This window comes from Pelmatolapia mariae, linkage group LG12, assembly GCF_036321145.2.
Source record: "Pelmatolapia mariae isolate MD_Pm_ZW linkage group LG12, Pm_UMD_F_2, whole genome shotgun sequence".
In the NCBI taxonomy this organism is placed as follows: Eukaryota; Metazoa; Chordata; class Actinopteri; order Cichliformes; family Cichlidae; genus Pelmatolapia; species Pelmatolapia mariae.
This window is the reverse complement of record NC_086237.1, coordinates 13,799,902-13,819,324: the sequence shown is the minus strand read 5'-3', so window position 1 is coordinate 13,819,324 and position 19,423 is coordinate 13,799,902. Positions and strand designations below refer to the sequence as shown.

The following is a 19,423-nucleotide window of genomic DNA, read 5'->3' as shown; positions in this document are numbered from 1 at the left end:
TGTGGACATGTCTATTCGAGCTGAGCCACCTGTTTAAGGGCAATTTTTAGTCAAAGTCTACAGGTTGTCTCTTGGTCACAACTCAAGTGTGTTACTGAGAAAGTCAAATCATTTTGTTAGTAAGTCAGACGCTTTATCATGTCACCTCAGACTGAATGACAGCTGTGAAGTGGAGTACATTCAGTCAGAGTTGATTAAAGATAGCGAGTCTAAGCTAAAAAAACACAAGACGAAGAACAAACAGGATGATGGCACCCACAACTTTCCTTCCTTCTTCCTCTTCTCACCAGCAACAGCGGGTGGTTGACTGCGATAGCGTTTTTTTTGGGGTTTTTTTTTTTTTACAGCAGTTCAGTTTCTGCACAACAGCTTGCACAAGACAAGCAACTCAGCTTTGAGTTCAGATCTCCAGCCTATTTGGGGCAGGGTTCAGGCCTCGGAGTCATCGCACATGCTGGAACTTAGCTGGACTTGTGGGCTACTTAACTCACCAAAGGTATAAAGGCCGTGGTTAGTCAGGATTCAAAAAGTGTTGACCTCCTTTGCACAAATATGAAATGGAAAAAAGTCCTAATCTTACTCTAGCAATCTCTGTCACGAATTTGCAATCACAAGATAAAGCAATGCCAGTGTGGTTTGTAATCTGTCAGTCTTGACTCAACCCGAATCATTTGTGGAAAGCGTGGTGCACTCAGGGCCAGCCAGAGATGTGTCAACTGAAACCTAGACACAACCTCAGAGACCTGATGAGGCCTGCTATCTTCTAGCTTTTACTCACCTTGCCTCAACTCTTTCGCACTGCCTCTCTCACTCTGTTTTTTCTAATCAGGAGAGATTTTTATCAGCCCCCCCTGTCAGTAACCGCTATCGGTTGTGAAATTTCAGAAGGCAAAGCGTGTGGGAACCACAGTATCAGTTGTGCTCATCTCACCCAGCACCTTTACAGACGCGCGGGCGGTTTCTGAAAAGGTGAGAAAAGCTTCACAAAGAGCGTATCTGAGACTGGCTTAACACAAACTGACAGTGGAAATACTTTCATACCCTGTTCAACCTCTTCTTGATGCTTCCTCCCTTTTCTCTGCTTGTTTACTTTTCATATTAACACCAGACTGCTCATTGTAAGATCGATTTACAACACGAAGAAATAACATTTGGGGAGAGGCCTGCATTTGTATGAGTCTGCCGAGCAGATGCAAGATGTGATAATATGCCGGCTTAGAAATCTCTATCAATCGGACCATTCTTTGGCATAATAACACACACCTGAAAGACAAAAAGGAGAGCTGAATGATGGCCTCTCCCTCTGGGTCTACATTATGTTCACTAGTGCACTATTCACAGCGAGGACATTTTTTCTCTAGCTAAACTGAGGCTCTCCATTCAATAACACAAACAAATGTAATTCTTTGTGCTTACAATTGAGCTGGCTGATCAAATTTTAGGGCTCCAATAAATCATTAGAGTAGAGAAGTGGTGCATACACAAAGTTACCTCTTCAGTGCACCTGACGCAGACTCTAAGTGAAGAGAAATGGGAACCAAGAAGCTTTACTCTCAGCCTGAGTTGGTAAAACGGGGGAGTTTAAAGGCATCAGTGAAACTTATCTGCTTGTGTAGCTGGTTTTAGCTTCGCTTGTCCTATACATTGTGCTAATGGTATGACTCATTCATTCATAACAGTCTTTCTTTAAAACAACAGAACACACTGTTACGCTACATCGGTTACTTTAACGACTTCTGGCATTGCATATGAATATTCTATATCTAAAAATACAGTAACACCATATGGTTTAGCAAATCTGTTTTAACAGTAATGGGTGGTAATGATTTGTGCACGTTCATTTCCAAAGAACTTTGAATACTGTGTAAAATGTAAATGTGCTGCAAATCATAAACCATACATTTATTTGAAAGTGCAAAGACAAAATGTAAAATGTTAAGATTTCAAAATTTGATTTTTTTTTGTTGAAAAACATATTTTCTCTTTTTAAATTTGATGCCAATAGCATGGTTCTAGAAAGTGCAGACATGCACATGTTTACCACTGTGTCGCATTACCTCCTCTGCTAACACACATGTGTACACCAATCGAGGAGATCTACAGTGGAATTTTTTCTATTGCATAAGAATTTCAGTTGCATTCCATTAAATGCTAAATGATTTCAATCGGTGACAAGTCTGGACTACAATTAGGCCAGTTTAGCACTCATAATGCTTCTACTGGTGAGTTTTGTTGATCTGGTGCTTTGGCGCTAGCAGACTCTCAGTGGTTTACACATTTGCCTTACAAGTGAGCTCCTGGGTTTAGTCATGGGTGGAGATACAAATCTGTAGGCTGTGTCAGGAAGGGTATGTGGCATAAAAACATCGCTAAATCAAACATGTAGTAGTACCTGCTGGGGGACTCCTTCTGAGTAAGGGAATGGATGGAACTGATTAATTGATGGAATCATGAATTTCGTTCGCCACCAGAAAATCCTGAAGGAGAGTGTCCGGCCATTAGTTCATACCCTAAAGCTAAAGCCATGTTTGATCATAAGCTAACAAGTAATTTATGATTAAACATAGACTTCCAAGTACTAATTTCTGTAGTGTGAACTATTCTTGTCCTCCTGATCCCTTGAGATGCTGCTGTGTCTTTTCTTTCCTCTTTCTAAATGCATTAGCATAGTGTGAGGGCATTGGTGGCTCTATCAGTAATGTCATGGGCACTTTAACATGATGAAGCACGCTGTGGCCCCACTGGCATGAATAATTCACATTACCACACACCCAAAGAAACAGGGGGGTGGAGGTTGGTTGACTTTGCTACAATGAATTGTGAGAACAAATGTGTGATTTTTAAGGCGCACGGGCTTCTGTTTTGGGTGAGCGAGCAATTTTAATTCAATTTGATATTTCTTTTTTAAAGAGACAAGACCTTGATCCACCAGGGAAAATAAATAAGGTGGGATCAGAAGATGGAGCTATGGCTATGCGGTGGGTGGCGAGGGATGCGGGATCTCTTCAGCATCCATCACAGTGGCACTTCAATGATTGTCAAATAAGTAGTCCTGTCCAAACCCATCGTTTATCATTATGTATGAATGAATCTATCTGGGGATCGCATCATCCAGCACATGGGAGGGCTCTATCTCATATATGCGATAGGGAGACGATATGGAAATGGGATACATGATAGCAGAATAGCTTGGGTGGGATAACGGACCACAGCGGTCTTGGAGATGAAAAAATGTACAATCTAAAGCTCCCATTGCACAAGGCAGGCACACTCCAAACTGAATGAAGCACATGATTATTTTTTTTGTCTACTAATACATCCTGAATGCTCTGCAAGTGGCACTGACAAATCTCCTCCTTTGCAAAACATGTTCCATTAAAAGTCTTGGAAATACTTAACATAATATTTTCCATCCTTCAAATGCTTTGAGGTTTAGGCAGTTTTATACAGTTCCTCTAGGCCACTGGCTCCAAAGCTGACGTGAGAACTTCAATGTAAATAATTCAGGAAAGGTGGGTGAGAACTCTTGGCACCGGATTAAGAAGGCTGTGCTTGCAAAAGCTGCTCTCAATCCATTTCCAAATTGTCACGGGGCCTTCTAAGAGGCAAAACAAACCCACCTTAATCTCTGCTAATCATACTTAAGCATGAATGTTTCATGTGGAAATGCCTGGTTACAATTTAGAGGCTTTTCCCTCATTCCTAGGGTAACCCTGCTACAATCCAGAAATCCTTTTGGCCACAACAAAGACAAAATGTGATGTAGAGACATCAGATGTGGTACAGTGCACACAGCATGTAAGTAGGAGGAGGCAGAATCCCACATTGCAGATACCATGTTTGTTGACTACATGAAACGCTGGAGATAATGAATTCAGGCTGCCAAATTTCAAGATGTGCCAAAAGATAAAGCTGTTATAAAGAAGAAAAAAACAAAACCCCAGCAACAACAGTGATAGCATCGGTGATTGGTTGTGATTAACATCAGACTACTTACTTGTGTCTCAGAAATTCAGATTGCAAACCTGATGTAAGCAATGCCGGGGACCAAACTAATATTATTATTATTTGAGACGGTGAATAACCCAACAGTGGAATGATTACATTTGACTTGCAATGATTTTCCCCACTGCATGAGAAAACAACAGCTTGGAAAAACTAATAGACATGTTCCCCGATGTAGCTTTGTTGCCCCTGCCTTGCTTTATACAAATTTCATCAGTGTGTTGATTTCAATGGAATTCGGAAAGTGGAGATAAAAGTCCAGCCCATCTGTCCCTCAACTTTGTGGGGTGCGGTGCAGTGGAGGGACAGATTTATAACACGCTGCACAGTAAAGTGCATCTGCATCCGCCACACTGCTCCCACTCACATCATTATCCTCATTGCCTATCACTTCTCCAGCTGAGTCCCTTTTGGAAACAGGGGCTGCCACATCAACAGTGGGTAAACACCTTTAAAAGGATCTGACACCCTGTAATGGAAGAAAAAACACTTTGGTATTGTTCGGCAGCCCCGGCACTGCGCTGGGCTTGTGGAGGAGTAAGCCATTGTCTGTTGTCACCTAATTGGATCAAGTTTGTGTGGAGAACAGATGTGTACGGCTGGCTGAGGTAAACACTGGACCCGAAGATGCCAGGGCTGAAATTGCTTTGAAAATCGTTTCTGCCTCCATAGAATGAGTGAGAATAGGAGCGAAAAATACTGTATAAAAGAACATTTGTGGCGCAGCCTGAAAAAGTAATAAACACTTTCCCTTTGGTGTAGATTCAAAAAGCTCCCGATTTTCTTTTGTTCATCTCGTGTCCCAGCCACATATCAGTGTCACAGCCAATGTGCTGTACACATCGACGTTCAGAACAAGGCTAAGGCATTTGGGCATGGCAGCGCTCGCAGCACGAGTGATGATCCTTGGCAAAGAACAAATTATACTTTGGAAGCATTGCTGATCCAATTAAGAACTGGCAAAAGGTGTCATTAGGGTCTGACAGATTTGAGCCCTGAGTCTTTTTTTTTTTACCTTGCAGTGAGGTGCCATAAAAGTGAGAAACATCTCCATGAACAAAGAGACTTGAAGAGAGACAAGGAAGCACTATTTCCAATCAGGCATCTCCCCTTCGACACAGCTCGATTTAACCTTGAAGAGTAATGAGATCTGACTTGCTTAAATGTTAGCATTCTTAAATCATCCGGAAGTGCCTCCAAGGAGCCGATAATCACTATGCCAAATTGCAGCGCTTGCTAATTTCATTCTCCCCTAGCATTTACTTGCAGTTAGTGTCGATTATTCAAGAACAGGCATTTAATGCTGCCAGGTCCCAGGGGTGTTACATTAAAATGTAATAACTTGCAACATAAATGAAAACAAAAACCATTACTTTCTTCCCCCCACAACTTTCTTCCCTCCTCCCTTTTCTTCCACCGCCTCTCTCCCTTCCTCTCTTTCAATCTCTCTACTCTCCCTCCCTCATTGGTGGGAGTTCGAATCTAATTCTCAGCCCATCTGGCAGGCGTAATGAAGGCGGGCTGGGCTTGTGGTGCCCTGCTGCCATGGCTCGGCGGAGCAGGAGGTTAGCTGGCAGATTGGGCCAGGATGAGTGAAGGGGAGTCGGGAAACCTGCTGAGTGAATAAGCCGGCCCAGTTAATCTCCCATGTGCCCCGGTGTGATCGGGGCCAAGGCCAACCACACGCTGAGGGCACAGAGCATGGGGTCTGGAGTGTGGATAGTTGTGGGCAGATGACTACGGGGCGAGTGTGTCATTCATTTACATTGTTTGGCATTTTGCTGACTTTACTATCTAAAGTGACAATGGGTAAGTAACCTTAATTCTGAAACAAGCATAATAAAATAATAAAAAACAACAACAGACTCACGGTTATGGTATGACTTCTACAATGTATCCACACCTGGGCCTGCAGTGTTTAAGAGATGCAATGTTTTGCAAATAACATAACCAAGCAGTAACTATTATAAAACACCTGCAAGCACATGTTACTGAAAATGCACAACGTCTGCAACAGTAGAGTTGTAACTTCGTCAAGCATATGTCAGAGGATACAGATAATTAAACAGGTAAATTCAACCCCAACAGGTGCAGCCTCTGAGGAAACAAAAGACAAATAGTGTCTTTGCACCATCTGGCACACATAGAAGTGCATAACAGTTTACATGCGGTCAAACGCAGCAAACAACTCAAGTTAAGCAACAAAACACCTTTAAAGGTATACTGAATTAACACCAAAACTTATATAAACTTACAAAAAGCTTTACTTTGTATACAATAATATTTTATATTCTTTTACTTTATTTTCTCTTTATAATAAATTAATTTTGCAGTTCAATGAAAAAAAGTTGTACTTCATGTTGTATTATAGCTACACCACTGACAGCTGAAACATTTATTAACTTAACAGTGGCACCTAACAAAGGCTGGGTTATAACAGGCAGGAAACTTAATGATGTGAGCAACTTTGACCATGAGAAAACTAGCAAGAGAAGTCCACACTGATCAGGCATAATGTTACGATCACCTGCACGTCATTGTGTTGGTCCCCATTGCCTCCACTTGCTTGTCTTCTTCCGCTTGTGCATCCTGGTGCCAGGTGTTCCCCAGGTAAGCTACACACACACTTGGCCATCCACATGATGTAAAAGAAAATGTGATTTATCAGACCACCATTGCACCGTGGTCCAGTTCTGATGCTCATGTACCTACTGTTGGTGCTTTGGTGGAGGATAGGAGTCAGCATTGGCCCCCCAACTTGTCTCCAGCTATTCAGCCACATACACAAGACAAAACAAGCCAAAAACAGCAATGCACTGTTCTGACACATTTCTATCAGAACCAGCAATACTTTTTTCAGCAGTTTGATGCTAAACAATCTGATGCTAACCGCGCCTCTTTCCAGCGGTTAGCATGCGGTGGGTTTAAATCTAAACCCACCGCATCTTCAGCGGTTTTGTGCTCTGAGGAAACACTCAGCAAAATAACTTTGCAGGTCAGAGTTATTTTGGTTACCAGCCAAATATTACGCAGGTGGTTGAAATTTTGTGGCTAACCAGTGTACTTTCACTGTACGTACAGGTTAAGGTCTACAGTAGTGTATAGTAGTGCTGAAACCTTTTGCTGCCAGTCAAGCACTGGCCAAGGAGAACAGTAACGGGGAGAGTCCCAGTGCTAGAAACTGAAAATCTTGTACAATTATGATAGAGTTTTTTTTAAATCTAAACCCAAATTCCTCTTCAGTTGCTATGATCTGCCTACTGTATGTGAAGGCACATGGAGCAAGTAGCAAGGCAAGACAGACCTGCAACAGCAATCGCCAGCTCATGTACACATCAGCAACTGCGTGTATACATGTGTTAACCAATATGTGATACCAAGCCAAGCTGCTATGACCGTAAGACGCCATCTTTTGTTTGCAATTCAGTCAGCAACCAAATGGTAATTGAACACATTATAGGAAATCTTTACCTACTTAGCATTACAGCACAGGCAGGGCCAACACAGACACATCTCAGCACATTAAAAAAAAAAACTAAACTAAACTTGTCTACAACAAATAGCATGAAGCTAGGCTGACAAAAACAGCAGGCTTCCCAGAGCTGTGCTGGGGCCTCTGGAGAAACCACAACACTGTCATTAACAGTTACTCTCCTCATAAACACACCAGCATCAGCTGGAGTTATAATTGCCCCTGCTTCTCCTGTAATCTTATACCTTACCTGCTGTTACTGTCAGACACCTTCTCCACTGAGGGAGACAGAGATAGTGAGAGATGGAGGGGGAGGAGGAGGAGCTATGGTGCATATGTGTGAGTGTGTGTTGTGAAGCTGGAAGCACGGTAGATGTTGCTTGTGTACTGTCAGATACAAGTTAGGATATGCAAGGGGGTGTAGTGAGAGAAAGGAAAAGGAGAAAATACATGCCAGAAAATCAAATGAGTGTGTGTTGCTGAATGAAATCCCAGGAGCAAGGCTGAGGGGCTCCGATGGAGGGAAATCATGTTCTTTTCGGTGAGTGATTAGAAGACGAGTGGCAGAACATGACCTACTTAGTCTAACTTTTTTTGAAAGGTTCTAGAAATGGTATTCATGAAGGTAGAGTTAGAGAGGCAGGTAGGGGGTTTGAACCCTAATGGATTCATAGAAACATTAACAGTTAGAAGTAATAATTGCCACGGGGTGTTTGTGAATATGGAATAAAATTCATTTCCTGACCTTTGAAGCTCTAACCAGGGTTGGAAGACATTCTCTGTCCTTTGGCTTTGCAAACAAAAATATGAATGCATATGATTCTACAGACATGAAAGGTTAAAATGTAAAACAAAATATTAATTAAACATCATTTGACACCCACTAAAGGCTATAAGAGGAGGTTTTAGTACCTTTAAAATGAGTCCACAATGTGTGGTAGGACATGTGAATGCAGAAAGAGCTGGAAAAATGCAAAACAAGAAAAAAAAAAACCTGCTTTCTCAATATCTGTGACTGAAAATGGCAAAGCGTTGTTTCATTTTTCTGCCCTATTACAAGCCCATAGTGGAAATCCACCGAGGCTGTGAAAAAGGAACACTTTAGCTCTGCTGCAGAAATGGGCCTGCCTCTGGCTCTTCTTAATTTCAGGCTTTGTTTGTGCAGCATTTGGGAGCTCTTATGGGTTTGTGGGAGACCCGCAGGCCTTTTGTCTCATCAGTAGAGGTGGTTTCTGCTTGGCGCCTGCAGCGATCTGTTGGCGTACGCCTTTTGTTCTACCTCTCCATGCAAGATTTGGCCACAGGTCGCAGATTACAGGCAACACAGCCATCACAGGTACACTGCTGTTTGTTTGCCCTACAACAACAGTTAGTGCTCAGGAGAGTCAGGCACAGAATCTCAATATCAGCCAAAGAACGGGCGGCGTTCTATGAAGAAGTAAGCGTGAAGAACAACCTAGCACAAAAAAAAAAGAAGTGTCCTTTTTTCCATGATGGTTCGGCCCAAACTAAAACGCTTATCTCTGAATATTCTGACGGACACTGGCAAAGCACTGCTGCAAAGCTTCTTTAAATGACATACTCTAATATTACACTTGTGGTGCTAAATTAATAGGCTGCAGCAAGATAAATCTCTATGATTTATGATGTTCCCTCCGGTGTATAATCAAGTTGAATGTGAGAGGGTGAGAGAGTAAGACAGAAGGAGATTGGGAGGGACAGAGACAGAGACAGAGACAGAGCTTTGGTTTGAATTGAGACACAATAAAAAGAGCTCTCCTCTGCACAGCTGAATGGACTGGTTTACTTAGCTTTGAATGAAAGTGTGAAACAGTCAGCCATAGAAATCAGTGGGTGCTGGGTTTAGCAGAAGGAGAGAGATTAAAATACCAAAAAGTTCAATGTGCAGTGTGCCATGAAATATGACATATGGAAGTGCCAAAAAAGAAATAGCAGACGTCCCCCCCCCCCCCCCAAATTGTCTATTTCTTTTGGAACCACGAATTCCACATAAGGATGGTTTATGGGAATATCACACCTCTATGGAAGTCTCATCCCACAATCCACAGGAGGCTTTCTCTCCCTCCTGCCTGCTTCTGGGGGGCTGCCATCATATTCATTCCCCATTCCCAGATAGATGTTTGTAATTGGAGCTCTAATTTATGATCGGGCCTTGGTGCAGGATAATGATATGGAGCATTGTAATTTGCTGATGCAAATTGTACGTTATAATGGGGAGCCATAAAAGCCCCAGCAACATCTCGGAGACTTGCCAAACACCCTGAGCGTTCATTACAGCCCTCATTAAAACATCCACGTCGGCAATGGGAGCTCTTACAAATGGAAGGAGCATGTAATTGCTGCTTGATTGTGGTATATGTAACATATGATAAAGTGGAATTACCACTCTTTTTTCTGCAGTGTTAGTGAAACTTAATGGGGAAAAAGGCTGCAGTAAACAAATCCTCAGAGCATTGTTTGATTGTTACATTATAGGGCTATTTGTTTAAAGTGGGGCAGGTGAGTTAGGGGACAGTGCATCCAGGACAAACTAAGAAGGATGATAATCAAGCTTGGGCTTCGGGGGATAAAAGTAATGTTGTTACCCATGAGACTGTGGGTTTCATTTGGAATAACTCCAGCTCCAACTTACAGCTACAAGGCCAATAACATAGAGCTGGGAATACATTAACTGGATTTAATATAAGAAAAGATCAGTATTGTTCTTTTTCATTACGGGGCACCAAAGTCATCAGCACTGCATTTGCTTTAAGAATCGTGGAACTGGGCCGCAAAAGGTTAGAATGAACCATTAAAGTCACCCCTGGTGAAAAAAATGTTTTATTCTAATGCCAGTTTGGCCCATTGGGGTAAAGAGTTTAGTAATGTCTAGTAGTTGATCTCAATTCAGTCTTAACGAATGGGGTATGTGGAACTTTGTGAAGCCGAATGTCCCAACTTTTAGGCAGCTTTGAGAGCAATTAAGAGTTCACACAAACAACTAAACTGTGCCGTCTTTTAAATTTTTATAAAAATTTTTAAGCCCAGTCAACACTAATTCACAGTGTCGCTTTTTTATTTAAATGACCACTTCCATTTTTGTTTGGTGCCATTTTAAAGCATCTCCTTTAGAACAAAACCTGAACTGCACTGCTGAAAATGAAGTTTCCCTCCTCGACTCTGAATGATAGCGGGCCTCTATCATCACGGCTCTGTGTGCTCAGCCACTGGAAAAGGATTTTCAACTGCACCATTCAGCCGGGGCCCAAGAAGCCTGCAGCCTTTATCAGACCGGTTGATTGATGTGTTGTGGGCCCTGCTGTGGTTAACAGCAATTTTTATCTGTTGCTAGCGGCAACAGCCCAGGTCCCTGGTGCGTAGAGAGCAGCAGGGCCCAGGATCTGAAGCCGGACCGCACACGGGGATAAACAAATAGATTTTTTAAGGCGGACAGCCCTCATAGAGCGACCACTGACAGGCAGCGCCCCACCCCAAGGCCAATAGAATGTCAGGGCCCCAGCCCACTCCTGCTGGGCTCTTGGTTTCCTTCACTAATTTTCACCATGTGCAGAGCCAGTGGTATGGAGAGACCTGCACACCCCACTGGAAAGAGGCGCGGTGAGAAAGACAGAGTGAGGGAGGGAGAGTTATGTACAAAGAGACAGACAAGATGCTCCATCTACTGCAGGTGAAGACGCCAGAGTATATTAACAAAAAAATCTTGTTTCAAAAATTAAATTCAAGCTATAATTTACACCCAATTTCCTTTGAGTTGCTGTGTTTAGCATTAAATCCAGCAAATCTGTTTTACTCTGTTAAATAAAGCATGGAGCTTTTAATGGCTCCTACTGTAATTAAGTGACATAATCCTTGTATTTGATAGAGATCTTGGGATAAGCTCTCGTCACTCAGACAAACAAGTGCATTTGTCACAACGTGGAGGTCGTGAATGCCAAATCAATTAAAACAAGATTGTTTAAGAATGCACACATGACTGGGACTGCTCTGTTTAGAGTGTACTCATTTAGCGTTAAATATGATTATGACAACCTGAGCACGGGGAAATGAAGAACGGGTGTGTCTGAGAGCTCCAAATACTCCTATTCGACACAAACACTTCAGCTAAGGTTTGACTCTCTGACGTAGTGGAGATAAACCCTCCCAATACAGACTAGTTAGATTATACTGTCACAGACAAAACCTGCATGGATTTATCGTCAAAGAAAACATGAGCCGTGGCTTGGCCTTGGGTGGTTTCAAAAGACGTGGGGTGGGTGACTGGCGCTTAATCACTTCATCTGGAAGAAAAGAGCGGCGTGTTGTCTTTTTGGGCTTAGCTACAACATCTCCCCCTCCAGACAATATATGTAACCCAGGGGTAATGACAGGCTGGGCAGATCGTTGAAGTGAGATTTTTTTTGACATTTTCCCGTTTCTTGCAGCACGTATCTCTCAGGTGCAGATGTTGGACTCTTTATCGAGGAGCCCCTGAGAGGATGATAAATCGCCCGAGCCCAGACCCATCTCCACTGGAACAACAATCAGGTAGCAGCACAGGAAACAAGGAACAGATATTGTCTCCCAAACATAGCTAGGGCTATAATGAAGCCTGCACTAAGCAGACAGAAGAGAGTTGGACTGATAAACAATTCCATATCCAGTCTTCCACAGCAAGCTAGATAGCAAGTCTCATTCCTGCTGCTACATATCAATGCTGGACTCAATGCTCCGGAGATTAATCCTCACCCTGAAATGCGATGGGTGGGACAGAGGGTTGTGGGTTTTAGCAGGACAGGTGCAGCCTTTGCAAGACTGCCTGTCTTTCAAATGCATCAACTGGATAAACAAATTATGTTCAGATTAATAGTTAACTTTTAATAGTTTTATTACGAAGCTTGCTAAATGCTACTGTCTGTTTGTGTTGTGTAGTTTGTGCTGTGTGCATATAAAGAAGGTATGTTCCCATTTCCCTTATCAAGGACAATTTGAACAACTAGAAATTGCATAAAAAATGCACGACTTAGAAAACCTGCTGTGTTTTGCTCCACTAGGTAAAGACATTTATTGGTATCATTTAGCCATGTGATATTATTTACTTCTTACTCTTCCATTTTTCTTTAAGTTTTATCTGAAAAATAGATTAAAAAAAATATCATACCAATGTGAAAACCTGTGTCTTAAGATTTCCGTTTACAAAAACACAGTTAGTACAATTAAACCAACAGCTAATGTGTTTTGTAAGCAACAACCAAAGAATTTAAAGAGAGCATTAAGGTATTCGGCATATCCAAAACACTCCTTATGCATGAGTCTGGCACTAAAATGCAGGAACGTCCTCTACGTTCTTCTCTAAACCAATCAGTCAAGGCCATTCAAGCCTTACAGGCAACATAAGAAGAAAGACATATGGAAGCATAAACAAGCATCTCCGATAGAAGTAAAAGACAAACTGTCAGGAAAGATTCACTTTATTAAATCTTAGTGACTTGTGACAGATAACCGGACCATGTACACCAGCTTGAGTTTTTATTGTGGAGGAGCAAAAAAGCAGATAGCGATGACCGCCAGAGGCCAACTATTAGATAGCTCTTCCGTGCTATCAGCGGCCAGTAGCGCAAAGTTGCCTTTGAGCTTGCCTCATTGACCCTCCCCTACTCATAACCAGGCCTCCGCCCACATACGTAGCCTCTTTTTTTTCCAGCTATAACACTATATCAAGCCCCTGGTCTTTTCCTCGCCCTACTCCTCCTCCCATATTCACTCAGTCTCTGCTGGCAGTTCCCTAAAGCCCCCTGACCTCGCACCCCATGTCTCTCCTTCCAAACCATCATGCTATAAAGCCCGAAGCACTCACAGATAAGCAAACCCCAGAAATCATGCAGGCCCAGCAGCAGAGCAGATTGAGAGTCAGAGCTCAGTACCCAGGAGGTGCCTGTAGGCTAGAAACGCTGCAGATAGCACCACTGGATAGCTGGAGTGGGGAGCCAGACAACATGAAACTTCCTGCCCTCGTTACTGGACTTTCCTTTGCTTGCACAATGCCCCTGCCTCCCACACAACCACCTCCACGCCAACTCCACCTCCATTTTTGCCCTCTCTCTCTCCCTCTGTCTCTCTGATCCCCTCCTTCTTCCTTTCAGATAAAGAGAGGGCCTCGTTCCCTGCCGACTCAAACTGACAGCTCGAGCCAAAGGGCTCCACAAGCTTTTTTGGAAGGTCTTGTTTGTTTTCATCCATCTGTGAGCATGCAGCCACTGGGGAAAAGGAATGTGACATGTTCTATTAAAACAAAATAAAAAAGAAGATCGCACAGAGATCAATGTCTTCTGAAGTTGAGCTTTGTTCAGTGCTTTAACTGTAGTCCTTTGAGGCAGATTAAGGCTGACAAACCATTTATAGTTGTTTTGTTTGCCGAGATGATTGCTTCCAAGCTACAATGAGAACTGCCATATGCCACTCATCAGCTAAAAGTAGCACACTTTAAACAACGTTCCTCTTATGAGTTTCCCTTTAAGGAAAGGACATAAAGGACGACCGCTTGTCTGTATTATCCAGAGACTACACACATCATTGAAACAATGGGAGGGGAAGAACACAAATTTACGGTTCGAGAATGCACTGGGGCAAGGCAACAGATGCTTTCAGGGGATAAAAATAGTCCTGTAGTGACAATTTGTGAGCTAGTTTATGTTCAAAAGGTTTGAGCTGATGTTTTCTTAGGTGGCACTAAATAATCCTCTTGGGCACATTTACCTTGAACAGGCGACATGTTCTAAGATTAAAAAATAACTCTCTAACTACCTCTTATTAGTATACAGTCACTTCCAAAAGTCCACGGGACAGTTTTCACTGTAACATGCATACATGCAGCCTTCCTGCAGTGAAAAAATGGATTTATAGCACAAAAGCAAAAGTCTTTTTAAGCATTTTTTTCATATGTGTGAGCAGAAACATCCGTCACTGACAGTCACTGGAGGAAGATATAAAACTCTGACATCGAAATTGCAGCTCAGGCGAACAGCGCTGATCAATGCCAATAAAACGAGGCCCTTTTTGCCAAGGTAGCATAGGACACCTTCCTGCAATTTAATCAGTCAGTCAGCCAGAATTAATGTTCCTAATATCATGATTTCTCCATTACTCTATTTAACATAATTAAAATGTCGAGCGCCGGGGCCATAAAGCGGGTCGTTGGAGATTGTAATTCTGCCGTAAAGCTATGAAGCATGAAAATGTCACTTACCGAGTAGCCACGGCCTGACAGCGAGTGAGTGGAACTCTGTAGGGAGAGAGAGGAGAACAGGGATGACCTTTAAGGAGTGTTTCACTTGCTCACGCTGACATGATGAAGCAGCGTAGCTTTAATATCAATATTCACATTAACCTTTTACCCGCCCTACTATGCACCCCACGCCTGCTCACATTGCTACCATTCATTCTGTTCTGAACAACAGGGGTAGCTGGTCTAAAAACAAAAAGTCCCATACTACAAATACACTGTGGAAAACATATGATTGTAGTCCAGTGGTCCACATCTGTGTAAACACAACAGTGAGATTCTGGGTGTACTGGTCTGTCCTCATAATGCGCTGCAGTGCTACATGTGAAAATTAAGTATCATTTATTGGTTTGAATTTAGTTCCCAGAGACGTCAACAGACAAATGAGAGGGACTCCATCACCTTCATCAGGAGATAAATTAAAAAACAATTTGATACAGGAATTATTTTATAGCTGAAGATTTTAAGTGTCTGTTTAGTGCTAAAAAACAAATCCCTCCTTCCCCTTTAACTCTTTAGATCAGGAAGAGCATCACAACAAGCATTCTTTGGATGACTGGGCATCGGTAAATATGGTGCACAAAAATAAGAGCTTATTTCCAAAATCATAATCTTTCATAGCCTAACATTTTCACTGTTCCCACCATGTTCATCTCTAGAATAAATCAAGAAATCTCTGTATGCATGTGTGTTGTTTGAATTTCTCAACAACAGTCTATCAGGTCCGACACAAACTTGTTGGGAAGGTGTCATTGTGGGGTCCTGCAGGTTAGGGTGAGGCCCGTTCTATGTCATCATCCTTGACCTTTATGTTGATGTACTCTTTTGTGTCCACACAATGACACCATTTCAGATAACATAGTTTCTAAATAACAGCGCACTGTCAATGACATCAAACTTTGCTGATGTCAGCGTGGCTGCGACAACAGGCACTCACTAATAATAAAGGGATCCATGCGTCAGTGTGTTCTTTACGTTTCCATCAACTTTTCTTCTAAGCAGCTTCAAATTTGGCGGGTGTTTGAATGAGGGATGGTCTCTTTTCAGGGCCTTCTCCCTGTTGCTAGACAACAGTGATTTGTAACCTCACGATGTCACGATGAGGTCACGAATTCCCGTCACTAGATTTGTCACCCATTTAAATAACATGTCTTATATATAAAGATCTATGAGCAAAAATTGATCTGTTGTCACAGATCAAAGTCATCAGGGTAACTACACACTGGAACATCATCTTTTGATGATGCTAACATTCTTGTGATAATGGACAGAGTTACAAAAGAAAGATATTACAAAGTGTAAAAATTATACACAGTGCCCATCAATTTTATGAGGTCTTTTACTTGTCTGTGTTTTATCTGTCCCTTTTTTATTCAGGATAAATATCTCTTTATGCAGTAAGGGACGTGTTTCGGCCCATTTAACTCCCGTGCTTTCTAATGCAGTCCTCTAAATACTGAACAAGAGCAGTATGGAGGCAGAAAAGGCTTGGTTTTGTTCTGTTCTCTTGCTCTGTCTGTCAGCGCCCAGCACGAATACCAATCTCAAAATCCCTCCCTCCACTTCCACTTTTCACTGCTTTTATTCCTCTGTCTAGATTGGCAATTTCTCCCCCCTGGTCTCTGGAGGAGACTTTTCTGCTAGACCAATTTCATCCATAGGTCCACCTTCAATCCAAAACGACCTCCCCCACACCTTCACCGCCACTGCCTCCCTTGTTTTGCACCCTCGCAATGTCCCTCATCCATTCTCCCACACCTGCTCAAAGCATCAGCCCTTGTCAACGCCTGTGTGCCCCTCTGATTTGCAGGACGGCTCCTGTGGTGACGATTAGGGAGGAGTCCTGCTGCGAACCGGAAAGTAGGCTCTGTGGGAATCAAAAGGCTATTCCCACTCTGCTCAACCTTTCTGCTATCCTCACTACCGCAACCAGAGAGGAGGCCAGAGTATGGGGGGTAAGAGCTGAACAGAAGGCAAAAATATGTGGATAAAAAAGGCCAAAAGTGTGTTTCAAGGAAAATGCGGTCTGTTGTTTATATGTGTGCGTGTTGTGAGTGCGTTAAAATGTGTGTATGTTCATGTGTTTGTGTGCGTAAGTGCATATGTGCATAGGTGGAGTGAGGCCAAGGCCATTTGGAATTAGCCTTACTATGTCGAGTTCATTCAACTTGCAGCATTCTGAGTAGAAAGAGAGGCTTATTTAAATGATAATGAGGGACAATCCATTGGATTTAGTGCTGGTGAAGGGAGAAAAAGAGGGGAGGGAAAGGGGGATCCATTAAAACGCCAGTGGTTCATAAGCCATAGGGTCGGCATACAGCTAAACACTCTCTCTTAAAAGCCATTATACATGGCTCTCAATGGATTTCTGCAGTGCTTAGGACTTCAAAAGGATTTAAGAACCCGCCCCAGAGAGAGAGTGTTGGGGGAGGGAGTAGGACAAGTATGTGTGTGGTGGCTATGGTGGTTGGTGGCGAAAGAGATGGGGCGGATGCTGGCGGCATTTAAGGGTTAACTAAACAGCCCCAGAGAAGAAAAATGTTACTAAATCCACCCCCTTATCCTCTCCCAATTTCCACGCCCCCTCCTCCACTCTTCCTGCAAAAAAAAAAAAGAAAGAAAGAAAGAAAGAAAGAAAGAAAGAAAGAAAAACATGGCGTTAAAAGGGGAGGGTCCTGTCCATCTTCTCCTAACCCAGACTATTGGTTTTTTACCGTTGCATGAAGGCCAGGAGGCGGGCCAATCACTACTAGTTGGACAATAATAAGAAAAAGGATGTGAACACGTATGCCCTCTGTGGCTGGAAAATAAGGTAGGTGGGTGGGTTTGGGTGCATGTGGGTGGATATGTTGGTGAATACAGTTTGGTTTTCGAGACCCCGACAGCAGCACAACTGCCGCCCCCTCCTCTGCAGGACACAGTTACAGTGGAACCCACCCCCTCTCCCACCTCACATTTCCCTAATCCCTGCGTGGCTTAGTGCAGGGGCTCTACTGCACTGCAGGCACAATTACCTAGTCAAAATAAACAGATAAAGACCCAACCATGGCAATGAACAAACAGCATCCCCTGCATTTTTTTCTTTCTTTTTTTTTACCCCCTGCTCACAAATTGATGCATGACTGTTTTTACAGGCAGGCGGGTGCGTCCGCATGTCGCATTTGTCTCCGTTTCCTTTGGCGGTAAGACAAGAGAAATCCATTTTACTTGTTGCCAATGCGACATCATTAGTTAAGAGCTCTTAAAGCTGGGGAACCACTTTGATGTGGTGGAGCGTATTTTATGAAAATTAGCAGAGCTCTCAGTGCGGTGGTGGAGATTTCATGGAGCTGAAAAAGTAAGAAATATAAGGGAGACAATGACACGCTGTGTGTCACGTCCAGGCCTTCACCGGGTGGAATACAGCCAGCGAAGAAACACGCACGAAAAGATGGAAGGAGAAAAAGAAAGATAAAGACAGGCAGAGGAGGAGAGATGGATTGATATAGATGGCGTGGCTACAGCGATCAACGTCTGTGCACCATTTATTTGGCAGCAGATTAGAGAGACATGCCACATCTAACACCGTCGCCGATTACAGCGTGCAATTTTCAACCGTGTTCTCCCCCCACCCCTCGCCATTACAGCAAGCACCACCACTTCCACCGCCCCCCTTCGTTCATGCCCCCTCCTTCTTAGTGCTTGTCGCATATCCCTGTCAGAGCTGTCAACAAGCGTTGGTCTTTTATCTGACAAGCCCGCCTCTTCCTCCTGACTTTTTCATTAAAAGACAGCCTTTTACACAAATTCAAGAAAAACAGTGCGGAGGGGGGATGCATGAGAGAAACTGAGCAGCGAGGCTTAGAAAAAAGAAAATGAAGATAGGAAAAAATTAGGCTGGTTGGTGGGATTCTGTTTTTTTTCATGAGACTGAATTTTCGGTTGGAAATATGAATAACTTAAAACAATGTATTTAATAAGTTCTTTTAAATCTTTTTCCTTCCCATCATTTCAACCCTGCTGGAAAAGGAAGCTGCACATTTTTCTTCTCCTTCTTCCTCTCTTTCTCTCGCTCCTCCTGCTTTAGTCAGCTAAATGAACAGTCTGATTGAATTTAGTTAGGTTTGGGAGGCCTGCTTGACAGGCATTAGTTAGGAAGCATATTTCTACATTCATTTCAAATGAGCCGCTTGGGATTTTGCATAAATTCTCATTACTTCCCCTGTATCTAAATTGCATTATTTCATCCCTTATGCTGAACCAATGTCTGGTTTCCATTTTGCTTTGCCACCTACTCATCTTCTAAATGGGCTGGCATATGGATGCGGGCGCAGGGATAATTGGAACCGTTCCTTTAACTCGTTCCGTTCTGGGGTTGGTGAGGTCGACCCACACCTGGCTGAACCTGGTTATGTTTAAATTTAACTGGTCACGCTTCACGTAATGGCAAGTAAACTAGGTGATATTGTGTGACCAGTCCTTTCTATGTGCTGTTAACCAACTACCCTAAGGAGCTTGGAAAGAAAAGCATCTGGACTTCTTAAAGTTTTGGTGCAGAAGCTTTTCTTTCCAAGCTGCTAAGACTACGATGACCTGGATGACCGAGAACCTTCAGAGACATATTAACCAACTAGCATTCTTCCCAACTCAAAGAGGCTATTTGAGATTAGAGTTTGGGTCTCGTCTGT

The 19,423-nt window shown here is 42.9% G+C and overlaps 1 protein-coding gene across 11 annotated transcripts in view; it reads right to left on the bottom strand.

Annotated features, from left to right (window-relative positions):
* The window catches only part of fbrsl1 (fibrosin-like 1), a 273,826-nt gene that overhangs the window by 134,131 nt on the left and 120,272 nt on the right, over window positions 1-19,423 (bottom strand). For all 11 annotated transcript variants that reach the window (XM_063488923.1, XM_063488927.1, XM_063488918.1 and 8 more), the window contains exon 4: window positions 14,721-14,756. In XM_063488923.1, coding sequence (XP_063344993.1) covers window positions 14,721-14,756 — 36 coding nt within the window. The remainder of the gene's footprint in view (window positions 1-14,720; window positions 14,757-19,423) is intronic.